General features: G+C 41.1%; 2 protein-coding genes across 2 annotated transcripts in view; one reads left to right on the top strand and one right to left on the bottom strand.

Moving 5' to 3' along the window:
• The window catches only part of LOC119407946 (procollagen C-endopeptidase enhancer 2), a 9,540-nt gene extending 3,646 nt beyond the window's left edge, over positions 1 to 5,894 (top strand). Inside the window, exons 3-10 of the mRNA XM_037674815.1 lie at positions 449 to 707; positions 880 to 1,004; positions 2,186 to 2,322; positions 2,428 to 2,712; positions 2,860 to 3,188; positions 3,299 to 3,379; positions 3,452 to 3,622; positions 5,691 to 5,894. Coding sequence (XP_037530743.1) covers positions 449 to 707; positions 880 to 1,004; positions 2,186 to 2,322; positions 2,428 to 2,712; positions 2,860 to 3,188; positions 3,299 to 3,379; positions 3,452 to 3,622; positions 5,691 to 5,821 — 1,518 coding nt within the window. The 3' untranslated portion in view covers positions 5,822 to 5,894. The remainder of the gene's footprint in view (positions 1 to 448; positions 708 to 879; positions 1,005 to 2,185; positions 2,323 to 2,427; positions 2,713 to 2,859; positions 3,189 to 3,298; positions 3,380 to 3,451; positions 3,623 to 5,690) is intronic.
• A 3,610-nt stretch (positions 5,895 to 9,504) lies between these two features.
• Positions 9,505 to 13,941, bottom strand: part of LOC119407843 (transmembrane protein 272) — a 26,360-nt gene continuing 21,923 nt past the window's right edge. Inside the window, exons 2-3 of the mRNA XM_037674706.1 lie at positions 12,403 to 12,609; positions 9,505 to 10,655 (exon numbers count right to left, since the gene is read on the bottom strand). Coding sequence (XP_037530634.1) covers positions 10,447 to 10,655; positions 12,403 to 12,609 — 416 coding nt within the window. The 3' untranslated portion in view covers positions 9,505 to 10,446. The remainder of the gene's footprint in view (positions 10,656 to 12,402; positions 12,610 to 13,941) is intronic.

Raw genomic sequence — 13,941 nt, 5'->3', positions numbered from 1 at the left:
ATAGGTACCGGTATGCATTTATGTATCTATAGGTGTAGGCATGTATTTATGTATCTAGGTACGCTGGAGGGACTATGTTTCTCGGCTGGCCTGGGAACGCCTCGGGATTCCCCCGGAAGAGCTGGCCCAAGTGGCTGGGGAGAGGGAAGTCTGGGCCTCCCTACTTAGGCTGCTACCCCCGCGACCCGACCCCGGATAAGCGGAAGAAAATGGATGGATGGATGGATGGGTTTGTTATTACCAAGACAAGAAAGACAAACCTCCATCAGCACCATTGAAAAACAAACCAAGAAAGATCTCACATCCACTACATGTGCACTTGAACCCTCCCACTGCCCTTGGGTCAAAATGACCCAGCAGGCCCAAGACTGAGGCCTCTTGGATCGTTTTGACCCAAGGGTAGCAGGAGGGCTAAACATAATTTCATACCCCGACTTTAACCCGCCAGGTTCCAGAGAGTCATGTGGTCATGCTCTCTTTTCGCCTCTTCGACATTGAAGCTGACCCCACCTGTCGCTACGACTACCTGGACGTCTTTAATGGCCACTCACGCTCGGTTCAAAAACTGGGTCGTTTCTGCGGGACGTTCAGACCTGGCGCCCTCATCTCTACCTCCAACACCATGATGTTGGAGCTGGTATCAGATGACGCCACTGGAGGAAGAGGCTTTCTGGCTGCCTTCCATGCAGGAAAGCCACATATGGAAGGTTTGGGCATGTAGCTATAAAATACTACCTACTGTTCTGACATTTCTTTGACCATTCAGAATAAACAATTGATATTTTATGGATTGGTTGTTCTTAGTAAGGGCTATAATTCTCCTTGGTATAAAGAAATGGCTACTGTCTTTGACTCACAACCCTATTTTCAATTCAACAGAGACCCAGTTCTGTGGAGGCCGCCTGACCAAAGAACAGGGCTCTGTCAAGACGCCCAACTGGCCAAACTCAAATTACCCAGCAGGAATCAGCTGCTCCTGGCACATTTCTGTGGAGCCAAGCAATGTAAGCTGAGCAAATTTCACCTCATGCTGGCTTTCATGTACAGTAGTCCCTCGCTACTTTGTGGTTTGTTTTTCGTGGACTTGCTCTATTGCGTTTTTTCAAAATATGATTGGACTTGACACGCAACTGGCTGATTGATGGATGAGCCACACGATCGACATGGGATTTTTATTTAAAATAAATTATTTTTAATTATTTAGGACCTGCTGCACCTGTGTGCAGCCCACAGCTGCAGGAGAAGCTTCCACCTGCACCATGTCAGGATCTCCGCTCTGCAGCGGAGAAGTGGGCATGGCCGAGAGTGCTGGCAGATGGCAGAGTGCAGCAGGAGACAGAGAGCTGAAATCATGACATGCTATGCTCTTTTAGAGTATTTAGAGTTTAGAAACATTGTTTAGAATATTGCAAGAGTGTGGGGAGGGGTTAAATGCCTTAATATAACTGCTACTTACTACTTGTACTACTATTCCTACTTTGCGGTTTTTCACTTATCGTGGGGCTTCAGGGTATGGATCCTCTGCAATAAATGAAGGACTACTGTATTTACTGTTTTAGTTTTACTTAAACTGTCAAGTTTTAACAAAAACATATGATCTAACTTGTTTACTGTGAGATCAAAATTGTTTCCCATAGAAGAAAGTTACTTTACGTGTTCCTTAATTTTATACAGTCTTTTGATATGACAGGGTTGACAAAGTTGACACGACAAGGTTTTAGTATAATTTCTAATTTCTTGCACATTTAGTTTGGAGAATTTCTACATTTGTTACAACGTGTGCAGTTACATGTACAAAATAAAGTTTACTAATTTTGGAATGGAAAAATAAATAAGCAAAGAATCTTATTAGAAGGAAATGTTCTCTATGTATTTGAGTTTGAATGTGTGTTTGCACGTAAGAAAACGTGTGACGTTAGCATGATTGGCTGAAGGTCAAATGAAAGACTTCATTGAGTCCCTGCAGGTGTGTTCATGCAGGCCAAGAGATTGAACTTGAGAAAACAAGGAAGGAACCAGAAGCAAGAGAGAGCGAGTAAATGCCCCTCTTTATGTGAAAACTCTGTCAGCACCTCCTCCTTGTGGCAGCACTGTACTCGCTTCATGAAAAGTAGACAAAGTAAACATGCACCTACTTCGTTACCAGTCGTAAATTCATAATTCCTGTTTCCATTTTTATTTCCAGGTGATTGAAGTGAAGTTTGAGAAGTTGGATTTAGAGTCAGATACGTACTGTCGCTACGACTATGTGGCATTGTTTAACGGTGGAGAGAACGATGACTCAAGGAGGATTGGTAAATTCTGTGGTGATAGACGCCCAGGGTGAGATACTGGCAAACAAATTTGTTCAAATACATTCTAAATGGTTTTTCCTATTTCAATACACATTATAGTTTAAATACTCTAATGTCCCTCATCTCTGTGTAGAACTATAGTAACGAATGGCAACGAGCTTCTTGTCCAGTTTGTGTCTGATCTGAGTGTGACCTCAGATGGATTCATGGCCCATTATACCAGTGTGCCCCGTGAATCCCGCACACCTACTTCTGGAGGTGACTTCATCTACAGTCCCATGCCTGCCTCCAGGCCACAGAAACCAACTGTAGAGCCAAGGAAACCCATCAAACCAACACCTAAACCGCCATCCAAGCCATCTTTAAAACCAACACCTAAACCAACTTTGAAACCAACACCAAAAGCAACTGCCAAACCGTCTTTAAAACCAACCACTAAACTGATCAAACCAACTCTCAAACCATCTGTTAAACTCAGACCTGGGCTCCGTCCAAAACCAACCCCCAAACTTCCCAAGAAGCCAATATCGAGGGCTCCACTGGTAAAGAAACCTCCCATTCTCAGACCTACCTCCAAGCCAGCAGTCAAGCCCACATCTAAACCCAAACCAAGTAAATCTACACCTAAGTTCCCTGTGAGAAAACCTACCATGAAACCCAAAGCTAAACCAACACCCATACCCAAACCAACACCCAAACCAAGCACTAAGACTAAACCCACACGCAAACCTGCTGTGAAACCCAAGCCCACCATGAAACCTAGAGTCAAACCAGTGAAGCCAACCCCAAGGAGTGGAGTTAAACCAATGGTTAAACCCAAGATAAAAGCTAAACCAACACCTAAACCAGGACCGAACAAGACAGTGACAAAGAAACCCATTGTCATTAAGAAACGTGAGTTGAATTAAGCTATTTGTGAATCTTTTCCCTTTGTGCCTGGATTGAGAATAAAGTTACGTACACTTTCATCTGAATATGTTTGTTGACTTATGAATTTTCTGCAGCTTATTTGCTGAACCCACTGTGTACACAGCCCTGTAAGAGGACAGGGACTCTCCAGTCCAGCTTCTGCACTCATGAGTTTGGTAAGCTACAACTTGATTTGTCCACATGTTAAAAAACGAATGTTGTTTCTAACAATTTGGTCACACTTTCAGTTATTACTGGAAGGGTTACTTCAGTGACCAGTGGTACAAATGGATCAGCTACAGTTGAGGTGTCCCTGATCAGGGCCTACAAGATGGGACTTCTCAACCTCACCAAATCAGGACTCATCAAGTCAGTCATTCTGAACTCTACCTGCAAGAGATGCCCTGGACTTATGAAAGGTACAAATATCATTGTTTCTCTTTATTTGGCATTTGGGACCCATATTTCTACGCAAAAGAATTAGAACCGTTTATCCATCCATCCATCCGTTATCTTTTACCCGCTTTTTCCATTTTGGGTTGCCGGTGCCCATGTCCAGCAATCACTGTGCGAGGGGCGGGGTACACCCTGGACAGGTCGCAAGTCCATCACAGGGCTACATAGAGAAAAACGAGACAAACAACCATTCACTCTATCACTCACACCTAGGGACAATTTAGAGTTACCAATCAGCCTAACATGCATGTTTTTGGTCTGTGGGAGGAAACCAGAGAACCCGGAGAAAACCCACGCATGCATGGAGAGAACATGCAAACTCCACCCAGAAAGGCCCCTGGACCGGGGTTTGAATTGGGGACCTGCTCGCTGAGAGGCAGCAGCTCTACCAATTGCGCCACCGTGCTGCCCAGAAATATTTATTATGAGTACAAAATGGAAATCGTCTTTGAGCATCATTTTGTGGGGGATGGGTAGGTGGGTTGAAAAATCAGAGAACGTTATTTCAAGGAAGCCAAGTTAACACCTAGTCCAAGTAGGACCAAAGTAGATTGATCCATCCATACATCCACCCACCCATATATCTACCCATATATCCATCCATCCATACATACATCCATACATCCATACATCCATACATCCATACATCCATACATACATACATACATACGTATGTTCATTCATTCATTCACTTCCACCTCCCTAGGGAACATCCTTACCAACCACCTCAAGTGGCTCCTCTGAATGTGGAGGAGCAGCAGCTCTGCACCGAGCCTCTACAAGATGATTGAACTTCTCACCCTTTCTGTAAGGGAGAGTCTATTTACTCTGCACAGGAAACTCATTTCAACCGCATATATCTGCGGTCTTGTTCTTTAGGTCAGTTTGTGGCCATAGTGGATGGTAGGAACGTAGACTGACTAGTAAACAGAGACCTTTTCCATACGGCTCAGTTCTCACTTCACCACAACGGACCAGCACAGTCTACAATACTGCAGAAGCTGCACGTATCCACCGGTCAATCTCATGCTCCACTCTTCCCTCACTCGTGAACAAAACCTTAAGATATTTCAACTCTGCCACCTGAGGCAGCACCTCACCCCCAAATTGGAGAGCAATCCACCGTTTTACGACTGAGGACCATGGACTCAGGTATGGAGGTGCTGCTCCTCATCCCAGCCACTTCACACTCAGCTGCGAACTGCTCAAGTGAACAACTCCACTCTCAAAATATTTTTTTATCCTGGTTCATGCTAACGCTATATTATAAAATTTTACATTGCTGTCACTTTTTCATTGACAGTCACATAGTCCCCCTTCACACTGGGTGACAACCAACAAAACCTGTTAAAAGGTGTCTACATTGAAGAAAGTTTGTGGAGGCAATTAAAGTACTCGGCTCAAAGTTTATTCTTTGCTTTTTGTATCCCTGAGAAACTTTCTGCACCCTCACCATGCTCTATATGTCAGCAACAAGTTCCCACAATAATGCAACCACTTACCAGGGCAGCAACGCTGGTGCCCCATTCCAACCCCTTGACCTGTCTCTGTCAGCAAAATATCTCATAATTAAAAGGAACCTAGTAAAAATTCATAATTGGATGTACATTTAACCAAAAATCCCACCATGCCAGTATAACTCTACCGCCAAGACAATTACGTCTGTGCTAGGTTGTTTTTATGACCCTCTCAGGATGTACAGTATGTTGGAAGTTTCTGTACCTCCACCATCAGTTTCAGCTTTGATGTGGAGGAGAAAACCCTGCCAGGACATTACTTTTCCATCGTTGCACACACAGGTTTCACATTGACGATTACTGGTGACGAACTGTGGGCACACAGTCTTATGTGTAAAAACCACAGTCTACAACACAGGTCTAATTCAAAAGGGACAGCCATGTTAAAGTTGATAAACTAGCATTAGCATCACGTTCAATGGCACTGGACTTTGGAACTGACCCTGCTCCAATTAGCGGTTTACTTATATATTTGAGGTATTCTGACGTTTTTGTAAATTCGTCTCTTGTCCAGGTCAGAACTACGTGCTGATGGGAAAAGTTGATGCTCAGGGCAACGGCCACCTGAGTCCCTCAAGCTTCACGCTGCTCTACAAACCCGTACACGCCAAAGCACTGGACGCTCTGTCTCGCAAACCGTGCTGACATCACGGCCTCATCCACCAATCAGAGCGCCAGCTCTGAATGAGATTTCACCTGACAAGAAGTGGAAATGTTTATAGTCATATCCTGCACGATTTTAACATAATACTATTGTGAAAAGCTGTTAACGTTTTAAATAATAGCATTTCATTTTATATTTTGTATGTAATTTATGTTAATTAAATAATACTACTGTGTTAATAAACGCATAATAAACAGCTTAGGAAGATATAGTTTTTGCAGTTTTTACTCACTAAAAAAATGGAGATAAAGGTAAGCACCTGGACACTTAGTTTGGGGTTCTTGTGCTCAAATGCAGTTGATTTTTGCCTAACATGACATTATTACCTGCAGTGGTCAATGAGACTAACCTGTATAAATAAAGGTTGAATGAAAAAAAGCAAAACCTCTTTGTTTGTTAGCAAAATACCTCATGAAGCACTGAATGGATTTTAGTGAAACTTTCAGATTTTTTTTCATTCAGCTTCTATTTAGCAGACCAAGAAGGGATTTAAAAATGAAAATGTACCAGTGAAAGAGCCTGCGTGAAGTTAATGATGACCGGTTGACCAAGGAGTACAGGGTGCAGTGATGGGTACAGTAGAGCCAGTTATGAATCTTTGCATGCCGTGAAAGACAGCATCCAACATCTGAAAGGTGCTTGCAGGAGCATTCATGTAAATAATGTCATCATAGTCAATGGAGGGAAGGAAAGTAGCAGTTACAAGGAGTTTCCTAGCGTTCAGAGTTAAACAAGATTTATTTCTGAAAAAGAAACTCAATTTAACTTTCAATGTCTTTTCTTTACCAAGTTTTCGACAAGGCTTAAAAGAGAGACGTGCATCGAACAAGATTCCCAAGTATTTGTAAGAATCAACAAACTCAGTAGGAACACCATTTTTAGATAAGCTAGGAGGAAGAACTGCTGGTACAGACTTCCTGTTTGGAAACAACATCCCTTTGGTTTTTATCAGCATTTAGCACAAGTCTGTGACAGAACAAATCTGACTGGATGATGTCAAATGCAGACTGTAAAAGCTGGAAAACCTTAGCAACTGTTTTAGCTTGACAATAAACAACTGTGTCATCAGCATAGAATTGTAAGGATGCATCAGGAATGGTCTGACATACTTATGTAGATTATGAAGAGGGTGGGTCCTAAGACTGAGCCTTGTGGTACACCGTTGTTGACATTTAAATAACTGGAAGAAGTACCGTTGCGTTGAACATGTTGCCTCCGATTTGAGCGATAATTAGAAAACCAACCGATGGTGTGATCTGAGAAACCAACGTCCGAGAGCTTATGGTATAAGATGTCATGGCTCAAAAGCTCATTGGATATACATTAACAAATTATCAACTTTTGGAGTCCACTCAATTCAAGATGGCCACTGCAGCTACTCAACCTCAGCAAATACAAAATATATAATTCTTGATATTGAGGTAAAATTTAATGTGGTAGTAGCTGAGTCATCCCCATAACTCCAACTCCTGATCTGACTTTAAACGTTCTCATTCAACAGTTATTATTGCCATTTCGTTGTTAACCTTATTATTATTATTGGCCTCCTTTTGTGATCTTGGCTCACTACAATCTGATGCCACGTTGCGACAATCTGATGTCACGATGCGAATACGTGGTTTCTCACCCCCAACCCAATGCTAGTCAGGTGATAATACATAGAAATCATTTTTCAAACCTTTTGGTATTGGACTTTTTAAACCTTGAACATGGTCAGACTGGTTTCTTTCATTTCGCCAAACACTAAAAGCATTTGACATAAAACAACAAATCTTAAACTAATGTAAAAAAAAATCCAGCTTTTCTTTTAAAGTATTTATTAACTGAACAACTTTGAAGGCAGCATTGTTAGTAACAGATCAGGTGACGAACAGCAGAACGTCTTAAAATCTCTAAATCAATAAACGGTTGTTTTCTTCTTTCACTGCTGTTTATTTCTCTTGAACTCTTTTATATAAAATATAATTGGGTCGTAAACTACCCACATTTGAACATTTGTGCACATTCAGAAAAATAAAGCGAGATTTCATACAAAAAAGGTTTTAGAAGTAAAAAAGCTTCATATGATTTTTACAGCAGTGTTTTATTCTGAACAGGTTTTTGTTTTATAAATCCCAAAATATGTTTTTATGTAAATGAGCAGGTATTGAAATTCAAAACAATTCTTTGTCTCTTGCGCTCTGTGTGAATCTATAATCAAAGTTTGACGTATAAAACACGTTTATTTCTACAGCGTTTATACCGGAACAAGGAGTAAAACTAAAGAAAATGATCTTTTCAGTTTCTTCAGAGGTAGACAACTCTCAGTCATGAGAAACAATGTAAAGGGATAGTCCAGATATCTTTAAGTGGATGTTCAGTGGAAAAGTTATAAACATCTTACCTGTTGTAGATAGCACTTTGGATGACTAGTTTGGAGAAATATTCCTGTAATTCAGTCCGGATTGACGAGCTAACAGCTAGTCAAGGTTAGGCTAGAACCCAGGTGGTTACAGTGTCTTAAAACTACTTTATTCTTTTGCGTTGCTGTCATTTATTAGTTATTTACATAAAATGAATATTTGCAAGTACTATATAGTTACAATTAGTATAGTTTTATAGCAATATTATAGTACAAGTATACTGGTATGAGTTGCTTGTTCGGTGTCGTTTGAGTGTCAGAAATCTCATCTGAATAAAACGTATTATAATCTTCATCTCGGAACTAGCTGTTAGCTCATGAGTCTGGTTAGAATTAAAGGGATAGTCTGGTTATTTTTAAAGTGATGCTCTGTCAAATAACTCCAGATACTAGTCTCAAATACTTGTATTTGTACTTATTAAAAAAAAAAAACCTCGATACTATGTGTGATACCACTTTTTTCCCTTGGTGACATCATTTCATTGCACAAAGTAACTGAGAACAAAAACACGTCCTTAGTTTGGAGACATTTCAGGATTAGCATGTAAAGCCAGCAGACTGTTTGCTGTGTCCCGTATAAGTACTAGCTCATTAACCATTAATTCTCAGTATAGGCAAGTATTCAAACTCAAGTACTTGCACTCGGTCTGTAAAAAAATTCATTGGGACTCGCAGGAGTTATCAGCCATGACTTTAGTCTTCGAGTTTGGAGAAAAGAGCAGAAGTCTTCAACCAGGCTAGGCTAACCGTTAGCTAAACGAGGGTCCGCATGTGTCAACTCTCAGAATTACAAAACAACTCTGTAATGTCACACCGGTGTCATCGAACACTCCATCATCAGCTATTAACCTCTACACTTGTGCGCAACACCATTAGTTTATATAGTTTGTTGCCGTTTCCTCAGCCGAACAACGTTCGCGTTACGGCGTGAACGTACGTGCGCGGAGCAAAGGCTAGCTGACAGTTCGCCTGATCAGCACGTCGAATCAATCCAAAACTCTGACGGAAACAGTTGTTTCAAAGCCTGAAAAACAATATGGCACTCGTTTAGCTAGCCGTTAGCCTAGCGCAGAGCTAATTCGTTAGAGCCCTTTTTACCAGAAGCTTATTTAGCCACAAAATGTACTTGACCCTTGAACACATACTTGATGCATCCTCATTTATAAAGTATTCATTAAAAACTATACTTTATTGGATAGTGTTTTAGTGTTAGGACAAAAAATATATATTTATATTTCAACAAAGGATATAGTTTCACTGTGCATAAGATCAGTTTGTGATCAACGATTTATTCGTGACTTTTTTTAATTTATTTTTACAAATAGAAGCCTATTTACTCACGTAGGTTTTATTAAAGGCACGTCTTTATTTTTATTTTTACATTACTGTCAACAACGCCATGTTTGACGCCTAGAAATGTGATCTTTGAACCAAAATGTCTCGTTTTCTTGCAGACAAAAAGAAATAAGCGAGAGAAATTTAAACACCACTTATTATTGTCGGATTAAAAGGAATATGAACATTATAGAGCAGGGCTCTTCAACTAAATTGCTCAGGGGGCCACAGTTACTGAAAGCAAGAGCTCAAGGGCCGAACATCCAGTGTCTTTAAGTTAGTTTGTTTTACGGTTTAAAATGGAGTTTTATTCAAAAATCAACCCGATGGTGGGCCGAAGTGAGCTCACCCGTGGGCCTGATTTGGCCCCTGGGCCACCAGATAAATAGCCCCGTTATAGAAACTTTTGTTTTCTTAGCCCTCTGCAGGAGCGGGCAGACAAGCCCGAACCTGAAGAAAGACTTCTGCACTTTTCTCCTCTTTGTGTTCTGAGACTATAAACACGATAACAATGGCCAAAGCATCCACATGAGCTCATTTCTCCTAACCAAGGTCGCCCACATTGCTCATCTACAACAGGTAAGATGTTAATTGTTTATAACATTTCCACAGAGCCCCTCCAAAGGATCCGAACTATCACTTCAAACCTTTTTTTTTTTTTAGAACCAGTGTTAAACTCTACAAATTCTGGAAGTCGAGCAGAACTCTCCAGGAGCTGGGGTGAACGTTGGTGTAGACCCGCCCCCATCATTTTTTATTTCTTTTCTTGATTTCCTCAGAGAGCCACAGCCACGCGTTTTAAACCTCGGTACGACTGGAACACCAACAGCGGCGGCGGCACGGGAAGCGGCCTTGCTTCGGGAAGCGTCTCTACACGTCATCGTCGGGGTCGGCGCGCCCGCAGAGGAACATGCAGAAGAAGACGCAGCAGACGATGATCACAAACAGACCCAACAGGATGTAGGCCAGCGTCGTGGTCCAGAAGGCGTACAGGTAGAGGGTCTTGTTGCAGTAGGACTCTAAGTCGGTTGCGTTTTTGATGTAGTTTGGCTGATAAATAGAGTAGATCCACACGTTACCTAGAACCAAGACAAAAAGAAAATAACGATGTATGTCGTTATCTAGAACTTACAGGTCCTGCATATTGTTTTCCAAGAACGTGAAAAGGGTTTGTGGGCAGCCTCCATAAAAATCAGAAAATGTGGACATCTAGTGGCTCGTGTGTGTAACTACAATCTACAGCTTTAGAGTGTAGGTTTGTCTGTTAGCAAAAATATCTCATGAACTTCTGGATGGATTTTATTGAAACCACCAGGAAACAATCAATGAATGCACAACTACAAATTATTATCTTTTGGAGTCAATAGAATTTAAGATGGCCTCCACAGCTAACTGATATTAAAAAACATAAAAACTGCTATAATTTAACCAATTTCAAGATATTGAACTAAATTTTGGTGTGGTAGTAACTGAACATTGGCCCGAAAAGAAACTTTGAGGGCAACACATTTCAAACATTTTTGCTTAAAATCTGGGCATTAACTTTTGGAGTCGACCATTTTTGTCTGTTAGCAAAATATCTCATGAACTACATAATGGATTTTATTGAAACCTCTAAGAATCAATCATTGAATGCACAGCTACAAAAGATTATCTTTTGGAATCAATAGAATTTAAGATGGCCTCCACAGCTAACTGATATTAAAAAACACAAAAACTGCTATAGCTCAACCACTTTCACAGAGATTGAACTAAAGTTTGGTGTGGCAGTAGCTGAACATTGTCCTGAACAGATAAGTTGAGGGCAACAAATTGCAAACCATTTTTGCTTAAGATCTTGGCAATAACCTTTGGAAGTCAACCATGTTTGTCTGTTAGCAAAATTTCTCATAAACCTCTGGACGTATCAGGTGAGCTATGGCACTACTGCATGAGACTGCATGTACATTTTTGTTAAGGTTTGATCAAAAATGCAGCAACTCATCATTTCTCAACTCAAGATGGTCTAAAACTCTGGGCTGAAAGGTGGTGGGCAATACGCATTCCTTCAAAATACGATATCACCATAATGGTTTTACAGTATATATTAAGTTGTTGAGTATCAACAACTTAGAAAACAACAGCACAAACATCTCCAGGTAAAAAAAAAAAAAAAAAAAAGGGAATATTTTACTGGACATGGACTGGGAAATTACTGCTGGGGGAGCCCAGAAGCCCACAAAGGTACTGTGTGTAGGACTGGGAATAAGAAGTAAAGATGGGCCACTGGGTTCACCAGGTTAAAATATGCTAAATATCTGCATTAGTGTCCATAAAACCACACTGAATCGTGTTTAATCTGTAAAACGGTCCCATTCAGATTAAAATGTCGCAGTTGTTGGGATTAACATGTAAAGAAGTTACATAAAGTTTTGGATCATTGAATGTATACTTATATAAATCATTTGTAAACTGTGTTTTTAACAATCTTATTATTCAGAGAGCTTACAATGAATGCTTTATGTTGTAACTGGACTGAGACAAGTCTTTTATGGAAAATTACGGAATTTTATTTGAAAATAATTCAGAATTTTACCTGTTTGAAAATAGAAATGAAGTCTGGAAACTAACTTTATTTTCTTGCCGTGTCATCCAGCAAATGTAATCATTTTATGCTTTTCAAGACGGCTTAAAAATGATTTCCATCAGCTTCTCACAGATGGGTTACGGTTTGATCTCAGTGGTTTACAGCAGGTGTTTGTTGAGGACAAAGCGTTACAAACACGGGTTGCCAGACGTGGCTTTGGCCAGTTTGACCTCGGTTTGCTTCAGTCAGGATTTGCTCACCTGTGATGAACCAGCAGAACATGAACAGAGACGACAGCGCGTTCCAGGTGGTGCAGATCGGGATCAGCACGTTGGGATCGCCATCTTTGGGCGTCTGGGCACAGGGTAGACAAGCAAGAATGGCAAGAGCCAACCCAAAGACCCCCGCCACGATCAGGTAGATGGGGATGTAGGGCTGGCGGGGGCACTCGTTCAGGTTTATTGCCCCTGGTGGACAGAAGAGGGAACACAGGACGTTATCGACTTCCTTACATTTTTGTTTTTAGATGTTTTGCTTCAACAGAAAAGTGTGGAATTCAAAGCTTTACGACTAGAGTGAGCAGCTTCACACGCTAAACATAAAAATTACTTCTTCTCTCCCTCCAAAGGGTGAACAAGCACCCCCAACATCCTTCCGAGGGTAGGGTCCGTGATTTACATGCGAGTTCAGCTCACATAAATGGAGAAGCTCACTGCAGTTTAAAGCTTAGACTTCCGCTTTCCTTTCCCTCTAGAGGGTCATTAGGATCTTTACTGAGAAGGAAGAGGGAGAGTGATTTGCATGTTTGTTCAACGTGCATAATTGGAGCCGCTTCACTGCTGTTTAAACCTTCAAACTCTGCACTCCCCTCCCTCTTGAGGGTCATTAGGGTCGTTACTGACCATCAAGATAGTGGATTGCATGTTAGTTCAACTTGCATACTTAGAGCCACTCAATGCTGTTTAAAGCTTCAAACGCTGCACACTCCCCTCCCTCTTGAGGGTCATTAGGGTCGTTAATGACCATCAAGAAAGAGAGTGATTTGCATGTTAGCTCAAATTGTATAATTGGAGCTGCTTTACTGCTGTTTAAAGCTTCAAACGCTGCACACTCCCCTCCCTCCTGAGGGTCATTAGGGTCATTACTGACCATCAAGAGAAAGAGTGATTTGCATGTTTGTTCAACTTGTATAATTGGAGCTGCTTCACTGCACACTCCCCTCCCTCCTGAGGGTCATTACTGACCATCATCAGAAAGAGTGATTTGCATGTTTGTTCAACTTGCATACTTAGAGCTGCTCACTGCTGTTTAAACCTTCAAACTCTGTACTCCCCTCCCTCCTGAGGATCATTATTAGAGATGCACCGATCCGATACAAATATCGGTATCGGTACAATATATATTTAAAAAACAAAACTTCTGGATCAGGTATCGGTGACAATGTGACCAATCCATGACTGGGCAGATCTATTCACTCTAACTCTATGCTTTGTGCTCTGAGTGACGTCACGCGCTAGAGTACTGACTGAACAAATTAAAGTTGTCTTGTTTTTACAGGTTTGATCAAGCTTGTGAAGCTCTTGGTGTGTTTAAGTGTGCCGTTATGGTGCAGAGCTTTCAATAAATTTGTAATTCAGTACATTCATGTCTGTGTTTAACAAAATAAATTAATTCAGCACTGGGTTTGTAAGCTCAAACATCCAGGTAGACAACAAAAATGGCTAAATCAGGTCATCTGGAGGGTCCAGATGACATGATTTAGCCATTTTTGTTAATTCAGCACTGTTTTTCTGTACCAG

Source organism: Nematolebias whitei, chromosome 1, assembly GCF_014905685.2.
Source record: "Nematolebias whitei isolate Nwh7 chromosome 1, NemWhi1, whole genome shotgun sequence".
Taxonomy (NCBI): Eukaryota; Metazoa; Chordata; class Actinopteri; order Cyprinodontiformes; family Rivulidae; genus Nematolebias; species Nematolebias whitei.
The sequence above is the reverse complement of the archived record's forward strand: the minus strand, read 5'-3'. Positions and strand labels throughout refer to the sequence as shown.